The sequence below is a fragment of the Mytilus edulis genome, chromosome 10, assembly GCF_963676685.1.
Source record: "Mytilus edulis chromosome 10, xbMytEdul2.2, whole genome shotgun sequence".
Taxonomy (NCBI): domain Eukaryota; kingdom Metazoa; phylum Mollusca; class Bivalvia; order Mytilida; family Mytilidae; genus Mytilus; species Mytilus edulis.
Window position 1 is genome coordinate 43,459,959 of NC_092353.1, and position 15,774 is coordinate 43,475,732.

General features: G+C 33.1%; 1 protein-coding gene across 1 annotated transcript in view; it reads left to right on the top strand.

The window, feature by feature from the left end:
- The first annotated feature begins 3,399 nt into the window (after window positions 1–3,399).
- Window positions 3,400–15,774, top strand: part of LOC139491246 (cleavage stimulation factor subunit 3-like) — a 50,476-nt gene continuing 38,101 nt past the window's right edge. The window contains exons 1-3 of the mRNA XM_071278773.1: window positions 3,400–3,599; window positions 5,768–5,869; window positions 6,243–6,338. Of these exons, the coding sequence (XP_071134874.1) occupies window positions 3,579–3,599; window positions 5,768–5,869; window positions 6,243–6,338 (219 nt within the window). The 5' untranslated portion in view covers window positions 3,400–3,578. The remainder of the gene's footprint in view (window positions 3,600–5,767; window positions 5,870–6,242; window positions 6,339–15,774) is intronic.

Below are 15,774 nucleotides of genomic sequence, written 5' to 3' on the forward strand. Positions count from 1 at the left end.
GGGTACCCTTCTCCCTTCTCCCACCCCTCTTCTCCTTTCTCCTACCCCCGTTCTCCTTTCTCCCATTAGAATAAAACATCTCCTTTTGAGAAATTTTTTCTTGAAATATTAGAATTTTTTTTTAAAGGAGAGATATTTTATTTTATCTCCTTTCTCCAACTTTTTCTCCTTTCTCCCAGCCTTCCTCTCCTTTCTCCTACCCCCTTTCTCCTTTCTCCCACCCCCTTTCTCCTTTCTCCTACCCCCTTTCTCCCTGTCTCCCTTACCCCTGTCCTCCCCCTCTTATATACTACGACTATTCTACGTTTTATATGCAGAATAAACAAACACAATAATACGCTTTAACAACTTATTTAAAAAACATCAGAGTCACAATTTACAATAATTTGATTTTGGATGTAAAGCATCTAGCTCTGATTTGCTGACGTCGTCACAAGTTGTTTTATATCGGCCCATATACACAATTTTGCCATGTGACCGTGACGTCATCAAGATTTTTTCATGATTTACTCCGGTTTAGAATGGCAGGGCCGTAACTAGGATTCGAATTCAGGGGAGGCAGGGTTTTGGGACCGCCGATTGAGGCCCCCAAGATAGCCCCCGCCGATTTTTTTCTCTCAGTAAAATGGCTAAAAATGACCCGTTTTCCTTCGATTTCCTTACTTTAAGAAACATCAGTATTGCCTGAACCTGACTGAATCAATTTTTTTGCAAAAAACAAGCTGAGGTTGCTGTTCGGTTGAGCCAAGGCTCCGTCTTGTATGCCGTACTTTGACCTATAATTATTAACCATGACTAAATACATTGAAAACTCGGATTTTTTTTTCACAATATGGCTAAAAATAACCCGTTTTCCTTCGTTTTCCTTACGTTAAGATTAAGAAACATCAGTATTGCTGGATCCTGGAAGCATTTTTTTTCAAACAATTATTATCTGAATTTAAAGATATTTTTGTTATAAATCAAACTGGTAAGGTAAAAAATAAAAAATAAAGCAAGATCAGAGATCGCAAGATATTTTTTTTTATCGAGGACCTTGAATTTCAATATTGTTGAAAGCTGAACAGACATGTGTAAAACTATAACCAGGGACTTTCAATTCTAAAATTTACTTAGTATAGAAAGTCCCTGCTACAACCGTCGGAATGGGAGTGTTTAACTACGCAGGCATTGACCATAATGTTCTCGTATGATCTGGAGACGCGTTTAAAAAAAATGACAGCTGATTCAGCCGGTAACGAATTTTTAATATCACAAAAGATTCACAATACAAAGGGAACTTCCTCTGCTTCAATGAGCCGGTAAATAAATGTAAATAGTTAACTTTTATTCAAAATTGTCGAAAACAAAGTTTCATCTGTGTTTTTCATATACATGTGTTTGAATAACAGACGGACGGCTAAACTGGAATCCGCTTGTATTACACTACACTCAAACTCTATGAACAAACGGTGTGGCAGTCAGCTGATAACCAGCTTAACGGACGGCCACACAAAAAAAAAAACAAATACTGAAACGGTTCACTTTCGATGAAAAATCCGGAAAATGACAGATATATATCATATAACATGATAACACTGTTAAAACTTAAACTTTTATTGTTTATAATATAAATTCAAGTTCTTCGTGTACATATTGTCAATATTTCATTTTAGTACTTAAAAAAAAATTTTGGTGTAGAAAATTCAGGGGAGGCAAGTGCCTCCCCTGCCTCATAGGTAGTTACGGCCCTGAATGGATTTAAGAATTAAATTATAAGAAACGACTGTAATACTTTCAGTTTCTGCCTATTCGAAATAATATAAAAAATGTGGTGCACACTTTATTTAACCCGCTACGCGGGTTATCAGTGTGCACCACATTTTTGATGTTATTTCTTCATAGACAAAAAATATTACAGTCATTCCTTAAATTAATGTATGTACATCTCCTTTTCACAAATCTATTTTAATTAAGGAATGACTGTAATATTTTTTTCTGTCTATGAAGAAACAACATTTAAATTCAAATACAACCAAACATCCAAAGAACAATTAAATGACAATAAAAAAAAAACCATTTTATTAACCTTCCAACACAACAATTCAAATTGATCTGTACTCTGAGGATCTGTAACACTACCAATACTTCTACCACAGCCATTTTTCTCATGTGCTACTTTTTGAGTAAAATGAGGTCGAAATTTTGTATATTTGCTCAAAATTCGGATTTGTGGCCGTATTTTTCTTTTCGAAAGAAAGACAAAACTTTTTTGTTTTAATAGATGAATAATTTGTTATATCTGTATTTTATAAATATCCTAAAAATGTATACATTTTTTATTCAAAAATAACTCATATTTATGAAATGTTCATGAATGTAGAAAAAACAAAATTGTTTACTGTATATTTATCCAATTTAAAAAAAAATGCACTGTTTACGTTTTCATGAAAATTGGAACCCATTATCTTCTCGCGTAATCAAACCAAATGGCATTTTAAAAAGAGGGGTCCGTGAACTCGTTTTCAAGTTAAATAAGTTTGAATGATAAAAATCGATCGAGAACAACATCTTTTCCCGATAAGTCATCGTCTTCGTTTATTCATATTAATTATATATTTGAAATAAAATCGACTGCGGTGCACTCGATATGCATGGTTCAACAAGAACCCATCTTCATATGCTATTCTTTTTTTCTCTCATTCACGTAGTAAAAAATAAATCCCGAGAATTCAAGAAACAACAAACTTATAGGAGAGGACTACATTTTGGAATATAATATATATATAAAACTTACCATTATTAGCTGCTTTGACTATATTCTCTTAGTAATCCCCACTGAAATTATGAAGACTATCTGAATAGATTTTGAATACAAAATTCATGATACGCATAGTGATACATTTTGTCTTATACTTCATGGGCTTCATGAAGCAATACATATTGTTTACCTTTAGCTGTACTTTCTTTTTGTCTATTTTTTTTTAAGTTGAGCTACTGTTTAAGGGGGCCAACATGTAGGATATATCTAAATAAAAAGAAAGTTTATTCACAAAGCAATTTTCAAACTTGAGGAAAATAAATCTTTGCTTGCTTTTTCTTTTATTTTACCTTTTTCCACGTGTTAAACAATGTTTTAAGTAAGACATTTATAAGCCTCTAAATCCTCTAACAGTCCATTCTGTTATCGGCTTATATCCCTTACTTAAATAGTAGCCGTCCATATACCAAATTTCTGAGTTTAATATGTTAAAATAGAAATGTTTATTTGTCCTGTTTCAAAAAAAATTATAGGAGTTTATTCTATTAAATATTTATTAAATTATAGCTTCCCTATTTATTATATGAAATAAGAAAATTGGGGACAAGATCGAAATAACGTTATTTGTTTTAGACATTTCCTTGATGTTTTTACAACCAATCAAATTCGATTTTGTTTCAGATGACGAGCAGCATGTCTCGAATGTCTGCCGGTTAGCCAAGCACCTGAAAAAGCTGTTAATGCATGGACACACGCGATGCCTACTGCAAATAAATAGTTAACATGAAACCGTAGAAGTGTTCTTGTTATTTACGTGTTGTAGTTATTTATTTGAATCATGGCAGCAATGCCACCGGAGGTAAGAACGTCAATGCAACGCGACATCTTGTTTGTTTATACCCACGACTTTTGACACGCTAGTTACAGTGGCGGATCCAGAGGGGGGGTTCCGGGGGTCCGCACCCCCCCCCTTTATTTTGGCCGATCAATGCATTTGAATCGGGACATATGTTTGCACCCCCCCTGCACCCCCCCTTTGCCCTGGGCTAGCACCCCCCCTTTCGAAAATTCCTGCATCCGCCACTGAGTTATCTGGTTATAAAGCGACAGAGTCTGAAGATACGAATGGATATGCTGTAACCGTTACGTACACTGCTGTATTATAAATTATTCAGACGATAAAAAGCCATTTAACCACGCATTTAACAACATGTTTTGAAATCAGTGCCCTTTAAAATATATATAATGTAGTGCTAAGCATTATATCATGTATATCTTAAGGTTCACCTGGACCCTTTGTCTGCAGCATTCACGATCAACTTACATATGAGCCCAAAAGCCCGCAGCTCAGTTGGCTTGTTGGCCTAAAAGCAATTTTACATGCCAATGTGTGGTTAAGAATGAAGACTTGTTTTAGATAGCTGCTTTCACCTAAAAATGTACAGAATAGATCATGATACTAACCTTTGAGTCTGGATAAGTTTCAAGGAAATATTATACACCATAGCCTAGATATTAAGGTTCATGTGGACTCTATGGTTAAAATGGCCGTATTTTCACCTCAAAATTTACTCTGAGTACAGACAAACCTGTGCATCTATAAAAAATTTCAGGCATAGCATGCCCTAGATAAATAAATTTCAAATATGTTTTGTGTTTTAGAAAAATAAAAACTTACCAGGATTTTGCCGTGCACTTTTTTTCATTCCTCCAGAAGGTGCCAAAATAAACTAAGTTGGGAAACAGGTTTGAGAACTTCCCCACAGGTAATAATTGAAGTGAGCTGTTTTGTTTCACATGGACATGAGATGGACAATAGATACCTGACAATAATTGGTTATTTAAACTGTGTACCCAGTGGCGGATGCAGGAATTTTCGAAAGGGGGGGTGCTAGCCCAGGGCAAAGGGGGGGTGCAGGGGGGGTGCAAACATATGTCCCGATTCAAATGCATTGATCGGCCAAAATAAAGGGGGGGGTGCGGACCCCCGGAACCCCCCCTCTGGATCCGCCACTGGTACCTGAGTGGACCATATCAAGGTAAACTCAACTGTTTGTTAATTTTATCATCTTCTGCAGGGACGAAAAAAAGTGTACGGTAAAATTCAGTTAAGTTATGAATTTTCTAAATCATACAATGCATTTGAATTCTATTTATCTAGGGCATGCTATGCCTTAAAACTTCTCAAAATGCACAGGTTTGCCTGTACTCAGATTAAATTTTGAGGTGAAAATACGGCCATTTTAGCCATAGGGTCCACATCAACCTTAAAATAAAGATTTATAAAGTGCATACTATGTTTAAAAATACAAAACTTAAAAACTGGATTATTCATATTGGCTTAAGTTTATATTGGTCATGTGTTGGTTAGCAGAAAATATATAATTGCACATATATTATACATGTATAAACAATTTCAAACTCAAAGTTGTGACAAAAGGGATAAGATTTGCAGCTTGTTTGAGCATACATGTATATTTTTTTAATAGTCTTCCCAAATCATATTATTCAAGAAAAGTTTTATTTTGTAAGGGTTCAATATTGCTCACTCTCCCTTTAAAATTTAGAATAAAAATATGCCCCAACAAGCTGTAAATTGGTCACTTGACTTGGTAGATTAACATAAACTGAACATGATGAGAAAAACTCCAAAAAGAGATGAAACATTCAAGCAATTAATCATTTTGGAACCATTGTCATGAATGATGATAATACCATTTGTATAGATTGGTTTTCATTCAATAGCTTTCCTTTTAAATCAGTGAAAATAATTTAAATGAAAACTATTTTATTCAAGACAACTGACATTGAAAACTACAATGTCAAATTTTCTTGTATTAATATTTTATATATATACATGTATTACTATGCTTTCTGCATATACAAGCCTATAATTGTCATAGTTTCAATTCTAACATAAACATACATTATACAAAAGTATCATAGACCCCTTTTAAGCTTTTAAACTTATTTAACAATACAGCAGTTGAAGGATTTAATCAATTATTTTTATTGAAAACTTTTCAGCAAGTGGGGTATGTCCCTGACAAATTGAAGAAAGCTGAAAAGAGAATTCGTACACAATCTTACGATACAGAAGCATGGAGCGTGTTAATAAGAGACTCGCAGGTACATATCGTAACAACTAATAATCATGATAATTGAATCTGTATTGTCATAAATTGACCATGTCTATTAAAAAATCATGGAGCTTGTTAATAAGAGACTTGCAGGTATATATCGTAACAACTTACAATCATGATAATTGAATCTGTTCGCATAAATTAACCGTTTTCATGATTAATATCAAAATATAACTGATCATTTAAAAGTATACTACTACATGTATAATAACTTTTGTTATTATACTTGATTACTTATTCATGTATTTCCTTTCAATATTAAGAAAAAATAATAAAAACAAAAATGTAAGACATTTTTACTGTATGTTTGTTGTTTTCAATTGTGAAAACTCATCATTTCTTCCTTTTTTGAATTTTAGATGAAACCTATAGAGAATGCAAGACCAGTCTACGAACAGCTTGTAGAACAGTTTCCTACTTCTGGAAAATATTGGAGGATTTACATAGAACAAGAGGTTATTTAAATTTTGTTTTTACTATTGATGTCACATGACCTTAAAGTGCTGAAAATTAACTATACTGTAGTTGAATTCAATTTTGATTTAAATTTCTGTTTTTAAATGCTTTTTTATAGTTGCATATTTTTATAAGGTACTTTTTATCTTTTGCAATTGCAGTCATTATGGTCATGTGATATCATACTGAGGGTAAAAGGTCTGTTAAGTAACTTTACATTGTTACTGATGAACATGATGAATATAAATCATTTACAAAGTCTTTAGAGTTCTTGTTTTATATGTTGTTGACTTATTTACTTGTGAATGTGATTGAATGAGAGTTGTCAACCATCTGCTAATTTTTTTCTCCATAGTTAATAAGATGGAATCCAGACTAAAAAACTCTCAAAATGAAGCTAAATATTATCTTGCCCATGCCCTTTTATTTGTTTATTTTATACTTTATAATTTGGATCAATGTTTTACATCGTTTTAAATCTAATATGAGAACTAGAGTCAAATCAGTGAATTTGACTTATAGTGCGGGACTGCCCCTTTAAAGCCCATTATTTTGTTATTGAGGAATTTCATAATGGGCGTCGGATTTACATCTCCTACGATACATATTTCTTGAGCCAATATTATATCTTGTAGAAATAACACGTGCTGGTGACATTTTTAAAAGCCTTTGGACCAATTGGAACCAAACATTTGACACCAATCCCAATACTGCCAATAGTGATTAGTTCGAAAAGTGTGTTCAACCAGTTAAAATCAAACTTAATCAGTGTGTAATCAATATAAAAAAATGCATGGCCAGAAGAGAAAAGACAAGAATACACAAATGGAAAACTAAAGACTAGCAACATTTACCTGACTAAAAGGGGGGATAATCCCTTTTTGATTTACAGATATATTAAAAGCAATAAATTCTCTTATAAATAAGTCTTGGTATACAGGTATTAGTTAGAATGAATGGAATGAGAGGAAGTGTTTAATTGAAAATCTTTATTTCAGCATTCAACATAATATTTTAAAAACTATAATATTAACACTTACATTTTTTTGTGTTACATGTATATAATTCAAACTGCATGATGATAAGTAATCAGTGTAGATGTTTATTTATAATTTTATTTAATTTATATAAAGTAAAAACATGAAAAAGAAGGGTAATGTTATGGTACATAAATAAACATTGCCAATGACATATTCAAATGGTTGTTTTTAATTGTGTTTTAAATTCCAGCTTAACAGGAATATTTCACACAAGGCTGAATATATTTACAGGTGCAAAATGCACAAATTTGGAAGTATCAAACACATGTATTCAACATGTATATTGTTAACTTATTATGAAAATTATTTTTAAGCTACAATTCATTGTTATGGCACATTTCTTATATGAAGCAGAATGTGTGAAATTTTCCGCTTCAAATGTGTATTCATCAATTGATAGCTTCAAGCATTAGTAATTTAAGGAAGCTTTCATTTGATTCCAAGTATAGAATTTTTTATTGGTTTCAGCCTTCAATGACAGAATTATCTTGATTGAAGTACAAATGTAGCTTGAGGCATATTTATTACACACAAACAGAAAAATGTTTTAGGTTAAACATGGTTAAACATTGTAAAATGTCAATTTGCAGAATCCATTCATAAATTTCAAATTAAATTCTGTAGCATGTCCTACATGATTGAGCCTTTACACTACAAAATGACCATTGACAGACACATATACAGCAAATAAAAATAAACAAAAGATGTCAATAGGTCCATGAGGTCAAAATACTGTGTGAATTAAAACAGATGACTTTGAACATTGTATAACTGTACAGTAGGTGGAAATTGGGCTTTGAACTATAGCTGTTTATAGACTTTCTTTTCTTAATGTGGTAAAAATTATTTCTTTCACTGTGCTCCATTTTCATTATTCATAGGGAATTGCTAATTATAGAAACAAATCTGTTTCAGTTGACTTGTTATCGTCAAATGTGTATAAAAAAATTGAGAATGGAAATGGGGAATATGTCAAAGAGACAACAACCCGACCATAGAACAGACAACAGCAGAAGGTCACCAATAGGTCTTCAATGCAGCAAGAAATTCCAGCACCTGGAGGCATCCTTCAGCTGGCCCCTAAACAAATATATATACTAGTTCAGTGATAATGAATGCCATACTCAACTCCAAACATACATGTACCTCGTATGCAGATTCCTTATGTTAAGAAGTTTCCGTCTGTCATATGTTCATTGTCAATGATGCTGTTTTCATGTTTCAGCAACTGCTTGAAAATAATTTTTTTGTCGTGGAATACTCCTCTTCTATAAGTTACAAGGTAACTTTATATGGTGTTTGAGTTCCTCTCAAGGTCTTCATGTCCATCACACAGTGAGCAGATATAAGTTGCTCAATAAGGGGGGTTGCTCCCAGGCCTACATTTTATCTACCTCTGGTGATCTGATGAGTTCACCTGACTTTACCTCATTTCATGGATCAGTTATCAAAGTGAAATTTTCATTGTGAAGTTCACTTCAGGTACTCAAAGCAATTCCAATAGGTCGACTTGTCTATATATTGTGTTTAGAAATTAATTGTAGTGTAAATGTTCCTCTGACGGGTTTCATCTGACCTTGACATAATTTTCATGATTTATTGGTCAGTGTTACGTTTTTACTTGTTTTGTCCTTAATCATATTTCATAGGCAATTTATCAACTATAATTGGTATATGGAATGATTGCATGGTGATCATGTTGTCTGGCAGGTCTCAAATTTAAGGTTTATTGGTCAAAAGTCAATTTTTGTAATCAGGTTGGTTTTTCATATACTTGAAGCATTAGGCTAAGTTGTTTATGTATGTCTGGCTGGGTTCATCTGACCTTGACCTCAGTTTTTATGATACTAACTTAAAATCATACCTTTATATTACACACTTGCAACATCAATTCAATCATGATAAGTGAAACCAGTCAACATTTCAGATCGCTTAAGTGTGTGCACGCATAGATCAATTCAAATTTATATTTTTAAGGTGGTACCCAATACCTTGACTAAAACTGATTTGGATCATTTAATTTTTTAAAAATTTAATTTCTGAAACTATATTTACTTTGAACCTCTGACAAAAATATAAAAAAAATTAAACTTGAACCACACACTTTATCGGTAAAATTTCATTGGATATATAGCAGGTTGGCAAACACTAATTTTGATCATTGAGAAGCAGGGGCGCAGTTGCCGTTAGGCACTTTAGGCACATGCCTACACATTTTTTTTCACAAATATTTTTTTTTATTAAAAAAAAAAAAAAAAACATTATCTGTAGATGAAAGCCGGTGAAGTTGTCAAAACTCTTTAATTATCGAATGTTATGTGTACACTAGTCTCTCGTCCTTAGTGAAATGAATGGAATATTGGATAGAATTGAATGTTTTTACGATTTTACCTTATATAGAAACTATAAACTAGAACTTTGGTTCAGATCATTTCACCTCTATCAACAAAAACTTGAATGAACCTCAACTTAGACACATGAGCTTTTTAATTAGTTGTTGTTAGTTTTCAACTAGCTTTCCACTTTGTCTTCACCCGACTTGCCAATGTTGGTCGTCCGTTTGGCTATGCAGGATGTATAAATACGCAGCCACTTCTGATCAGAATGGGGAAATTAAATCTGATGCCTAGTTGTAGAGAGAATGCAACTCTTTGAGGAGTTCGCAGTTGGTCTACTGAAAGGCAAAATTTCTCCTCCTATCCAATAATCCCTCATTTTCCAATGTATGTCATTTTTAAATTTCCAGACCTTCGTCCTGGACGACACTATTACAGGATCTAGCTCCAAGTTGTGTTTATTGCAAAGAAAAATTTCAACAGTCCTGAACTTGCATAAATATTTGACACTGGGTGTAAAAAAAACAATCAGTCAACTGGCTTCCAGTAATTTTGAGTACTCTCAAACCTGCATGTAATGGCCACAATTATTCAAAATTACTAAGCAGGTAGGAACTGCTGGGGGCCTTCAGCGGCCCAAGACCCCCTGACCATTGGTGCCTACAGTAGACTAAATACCCAGCTACGCCCCTGGAAAGCTTATATTTCACAACAATATAAGGTGGTTAAAACATTCAGCAGATTTACAGAGTTATCTCCCTGTAGTGTTATGTACCACCTTAATCCATTTTTGGCCTAGTATTGTTTGTTTTGCCCAAAACAAAGGTTTTCGGATAAGTAAGTGACAACAGTGGTATGATTGTATAAAAAAACCATAACTTATGGTTAAAGGAGTTTTAAACAATCTATAGATGGCTCATTGATATAAAATTTTTGGTTGACATAATTCAATTGTTATTTTGGTTCGGTAACTTGGGAAGTTAGTGGTCAGTTTAATTTTGTCAGTTTCTTTGGAATCAATATTGGTCTTTGCAAGACTCCCAGTGACCTTTTTGTTTTTAAGTTTTTGTGCTTTGTATACAATTAGGAGATGTGGTATGATTGTCATTGAGACAGCTATCAAACAGAGTTCGAATATTGACTCGAAGCAACAAAAATAGATCACTTAATATCTTGTCACTTTAAGTAATATGTCGACTATATTCTATCTGCAGGACCATATTAAAATGAACATATCTTTATACAGTGACCTGTCTCCTGACATTCTCATTTTCAGGTTTTATTATATATTAAATCGGTGTTAAAGTTTTCATGCTAATGTCATTTCACAGTTGCTTTGATTGATATGTAAACTATTTGAAGCATACAACATATTTCAGGTTTATTGTTAAATGCTTGTGCAGTATATATTTTAACTAGCAAACAAAAATATCTTGTACACCAAAAAGCTTATGTCAATTAAAAACAAAACTTGAAACAAACAAACAAAAAAACAAACAATTAGTATTATCAAAAAGAAAACATCTCTGTCAAGAAGAAAGTTGTCTTTAGACATGATTAGAAACATAATTTAGGAGCAAAAACACTGCTTTAGAAATCTGATAAACATTAACATACAATTTAATCCAAACCATGAGGGTTCATGGACTGATTATATACAATATTTAAGGAACAGTGGGTTACATTCCTGTATGAGTTCATATGCTGAAACAGGTAAGCTTAAATGAAATACTAGTAGGATCAGATCATTACCCATTTTGTATGAAGTTTTATGATTCAACAGCACCTTTGAGTTGCTAAAAGAACATATACTGATGAAGGGTTATAATAATAAACCATAACAAAAAAATGGAGACAGTGCTTATAAACCAGTGATATTTGGCTTGTCAAAGAAATCAAACACTTGTTTGATTATTAATAATTAGCTCCCCTGAAACTATATACAATGCGAAAGATTCCTTAATTTTCGTTACCCTGGACATAGAATAATTGGCTTTGGTGCATGTCCATTCTTTCTTGTAAGAACTCTCACTGAAACAAACCTTGCCAGAATTTTATGAATTAAGTCAAATCTTGTAGTCTGTTCAAAACATTTATTTTAAAAGTTATGCTCCCTTAGAAATATAATTATGGTATTTTGCATTGAAAGTGTCTCGCAGCTACATTTCTTGTAGGATTATAAAATTTATATGACAGGTTTATATGTGCAATTTCTAGAGAAAAATTTGACAAATTAGTTTCCAACCATTATTTTTGAAGGAGTTATACCCTTTGGAAATATAAATTTAAACATGAGATATTGCATAATTGAATATTTTGCATTTTGCTTACAAGAAAGCACTCCCACACCTACATTTTTGAAATTTATATCAAAGATTTATATCTGCAATGTCTCATACTAGTTTTAAAAATCAGTTTCAAATATTTATTAGTCCCCTATCGACAAAGTCTAAGGGAACTTTAGGTTTACACTCGGTTTGTCTGTCCAACCGTCAGTACGGCAAATCAGTTTTCCACACTTGTTTCTTACATCCTTGAAGATATCAATTTAATAATTGATATGTAGTTTTATCGGGACAAATTACAGTTCATGTTCGAATTTTGTTCCGGTCTGATGATTTTGTGCAGAGTTATGGTCTTGGGACATAGAAAATTGACTCAAATAATCAGTTTTCCGCCCTTTTTTTGTCATTATTGAAGATTTTTATTTGATAATTGATAATCATATTATATCATCACGATGAGTAACATTTCAAGTTGAATTTTGTTCCTGTCTGATAATTTTTTGCAGAGTTGTGGTCCTTGGACAAAATATATTCACTCTAATAATCACTTTCTCATGCTGGAAGAAATTGATTTGAAAATTAGTATATAGTGTTATCATGAGAAGTTACAGATCAAGTTCCAATTTTGTTCTGGTCTGACAATATTGTGTAGAGTTATGGTTCTTGGACTGACAAATTCATTTTGATAATCAGTATTCAACACTTTTTATGCAGAGGGGGGATTAAGTTTTACCCTTGTCCATCTGCATGGTCATACCTTAAATTGATGATTGTTCTCTCGCTTTAGTTTGCCTCAACCAAATGTTATGTAACTTGTACACAATTCTTGTACCGCAAATCACAGATCAAGTTGAAATTTTGGAGGCTTAATCACTTTTGCCGCTCTTGAGTTATGCCCTTTACAAATGGAAAATAGCTGATTTTTTTGTTTCAGTTCTCTTACTTTAGTTTGCCTCAACCTTGTATTATAAAACTTGTACACATTGCTTATTACCACACAACACAGACCAAATTTAAGAATTTGGTGGTTTCACTAAAACTGTTCTAGAGTGTTGCCCCTTTACAAATGGAAAAAATGCTAAATGTTTTGTTTCTCTAACATCAGTTTGCCTCTACCAAATGTTATGAAAACATATAAACAATGTTTGTTACCTAAAAACACATCCCAATGTTTGAATTCTGGTGATGTTGTGCTCCTTTACAAATGAAAAAAATGTTGATTTTTAGCTCAAGTGAGCTTTTCTCATCACTTGTTGTCTGTCTTCTCCTCTGAAGGGGGTCTCATTGGGGGGTTCCGATCTCGGATCCCGCTTACTGTTTTGTCAGATTCCCGTATCCCGCTTACACTATATATGTAAGCAATTCTCATTTTTTTGTCATTTCCCGGGTCCCGCAAGACCTCTTTTCCCGTTTTCACGACACAATAATTTGACTTTCATGTGTCACGCTTACAAAAAATTGGCAATCCCGCGTCACGCTTAGACCCCAATGAGACCCACTCTGAAACTACTGGGCCAAATTAAACACACTTGGCCACAATCATCATTCAAGTATCTAGTTTAAAAAATGTGTCAGGTGACCAGTGGCCAACCAACCAAGATGGCTGCCATGGCTAAAAATAGAACATAAGGGTAAAATGTAAATTTTGGCTTATAAATCTAAAACCAAAGCATTTAGAGCAAATCTGACAGGTGTAAAATTGTTTATCAAGTGAAGATTTATCTGCCCTGAAATTTTCAGATGAATCTGACAATGGGTTGTTTGGTTACTGCCCCTGAATTGGTAATATTAAGGAAATTTTGCCGTTTGTGGTTATTATCTTGAATACTTTTATAGATAGAGATAAACTGTATACAGCAATAATGTTTAGCAAAGTAAGATCTACAAATAAGTCACCAAATCCAAAATGGTCAGTTGACCCCTAAGGAGTATTGCCCTTTATAGTCATTTTTTACCAATTTTTTGTAAATTTTGTAATCTTTAAAAAATCTTCTCCTCTGAAACTACCAGACCAAATTTCACCAAACTTAGCCACAATCATTATTAGCGTATCTTGTTTAAAAATTGTATGCAGTGACCCAGCCAACCAACCAAGATGGCTGCCATGGCTATAAATAGAACATAGGAGTAAAATGTAGATTTTGGATTATGACTCTGAAACCAAAGCATTTAGAGCAAATCTGACGAGGGGTTAAATTGTTAATCAAGTCAATATTTATCTGCCCTGACAACTGGTTGTTGGGTTGCTGCCCCTAATTGGTAATTTTTAAAGAAATTTTGACGTTTTTGGTTATTATCTTGAATACTATTATAGATAGAGTTGAACTGTAAACAGCAATAATGTTCAGCAAAGTAAGATCTACAAATAAGTCACCATGATCAACATGATCAGTCGACCCCTTAAGGAGTTATTGCCCTTTATAGTCAATCTTTATTATTAATTGGGTAAAATTTTGTAAATATTTACAAAATATTTTCCTCTGTAACTAAAAGGCCAAGTTTATTATAGATAAGAGATAATTGTAAGTAGCAAGAATGTTCAGTAAAGTAACATTTACAAACACATCACCATCATTAAAAACAATTTTGTCATGAATCCATCTGTGTCCTTAGTTTAATACATGTATGCACATAGACCAAGGTGAGCGACACAGGCTCTTAAGAGCCTCTAGTTTTCTTTCCATGCACTAACTTTAGTTTGCCTCAACCTAATGTTATGAAATTTATACACAATGCTTATTACCACAAAACACAGATCAAATATGAACTTCAGTGGCGTCACTTTTACTATTCTAGAGTTATGTCCCTTTATAACATTATATGCAAGCAGTGGCATCATCTATGTTCCATGGACACATTGCTGGATTTTTTCTTACTGGTTTTCTAACTTAAAGTTTGCCTCAACTAAATGTTGTGAAATGTATACACAATGCTTAAATCACCATTAACTGTAGATCAAGTTTAAATATGGGGCATGTCTCTTATGCAGTTCATGAGCTATGTCCCTTTATAACATTATATGCAAGTGGTGGCTTCATTTATGTCCCATGGACACATTCACCATTTATTTTTATGGGCATTATGTATGTCCTACTTCAGGTTAAAGTTTTTGGTCGAGGTAGTTTTTGATGAAGTTCAAATAATATCAACTTGAAATTTAGTACCTTATGATATGATCTTTCTAATGTTAATACCAAATTAGAGATTTTATCCCATTTTCACTGTCCACAGAATAGAAAATGATAATTTGGATGGGGCATCCGTGTACTTAGGACACATTCTTGTTTAGTACTTGAAGATATTGACTTGATACTTCTTGTATAGTTTACACCTTGACAAATTATTAATCAAGTAAGAATTTTGGTCCAATACAATGAATTTTTAACTGGAAGGGAAGACACGTATGTTAATGTTAACTTGATTGACCTCATTTTCATGGTTAATGCTTCTCTTGATACTATTAGCAAATCAACTTTCAGTTTTCTTTGGGAAAATTCTGAGGGGTACATTTCCTTCAGATAGGGTTCATCCGACCTTGGCCTAATTTTTGTGGTCTATTGATCAATGGTTTCTTGGTAGGTCTTCATGAATAGGTCCATTTTATTGGATACAATAATCAGGCCGCTAGGGGATTCAACTACATTTGATGTATTCTATGATTGGAAGATTGGTATGTCTAACTGACCAATTTCATCTGACCTCATTTTCATAGTTCATTATTCAGGTAGTCTGTTTCTACACTATAAGCAGTAGATTTACTATATTTAACAATTG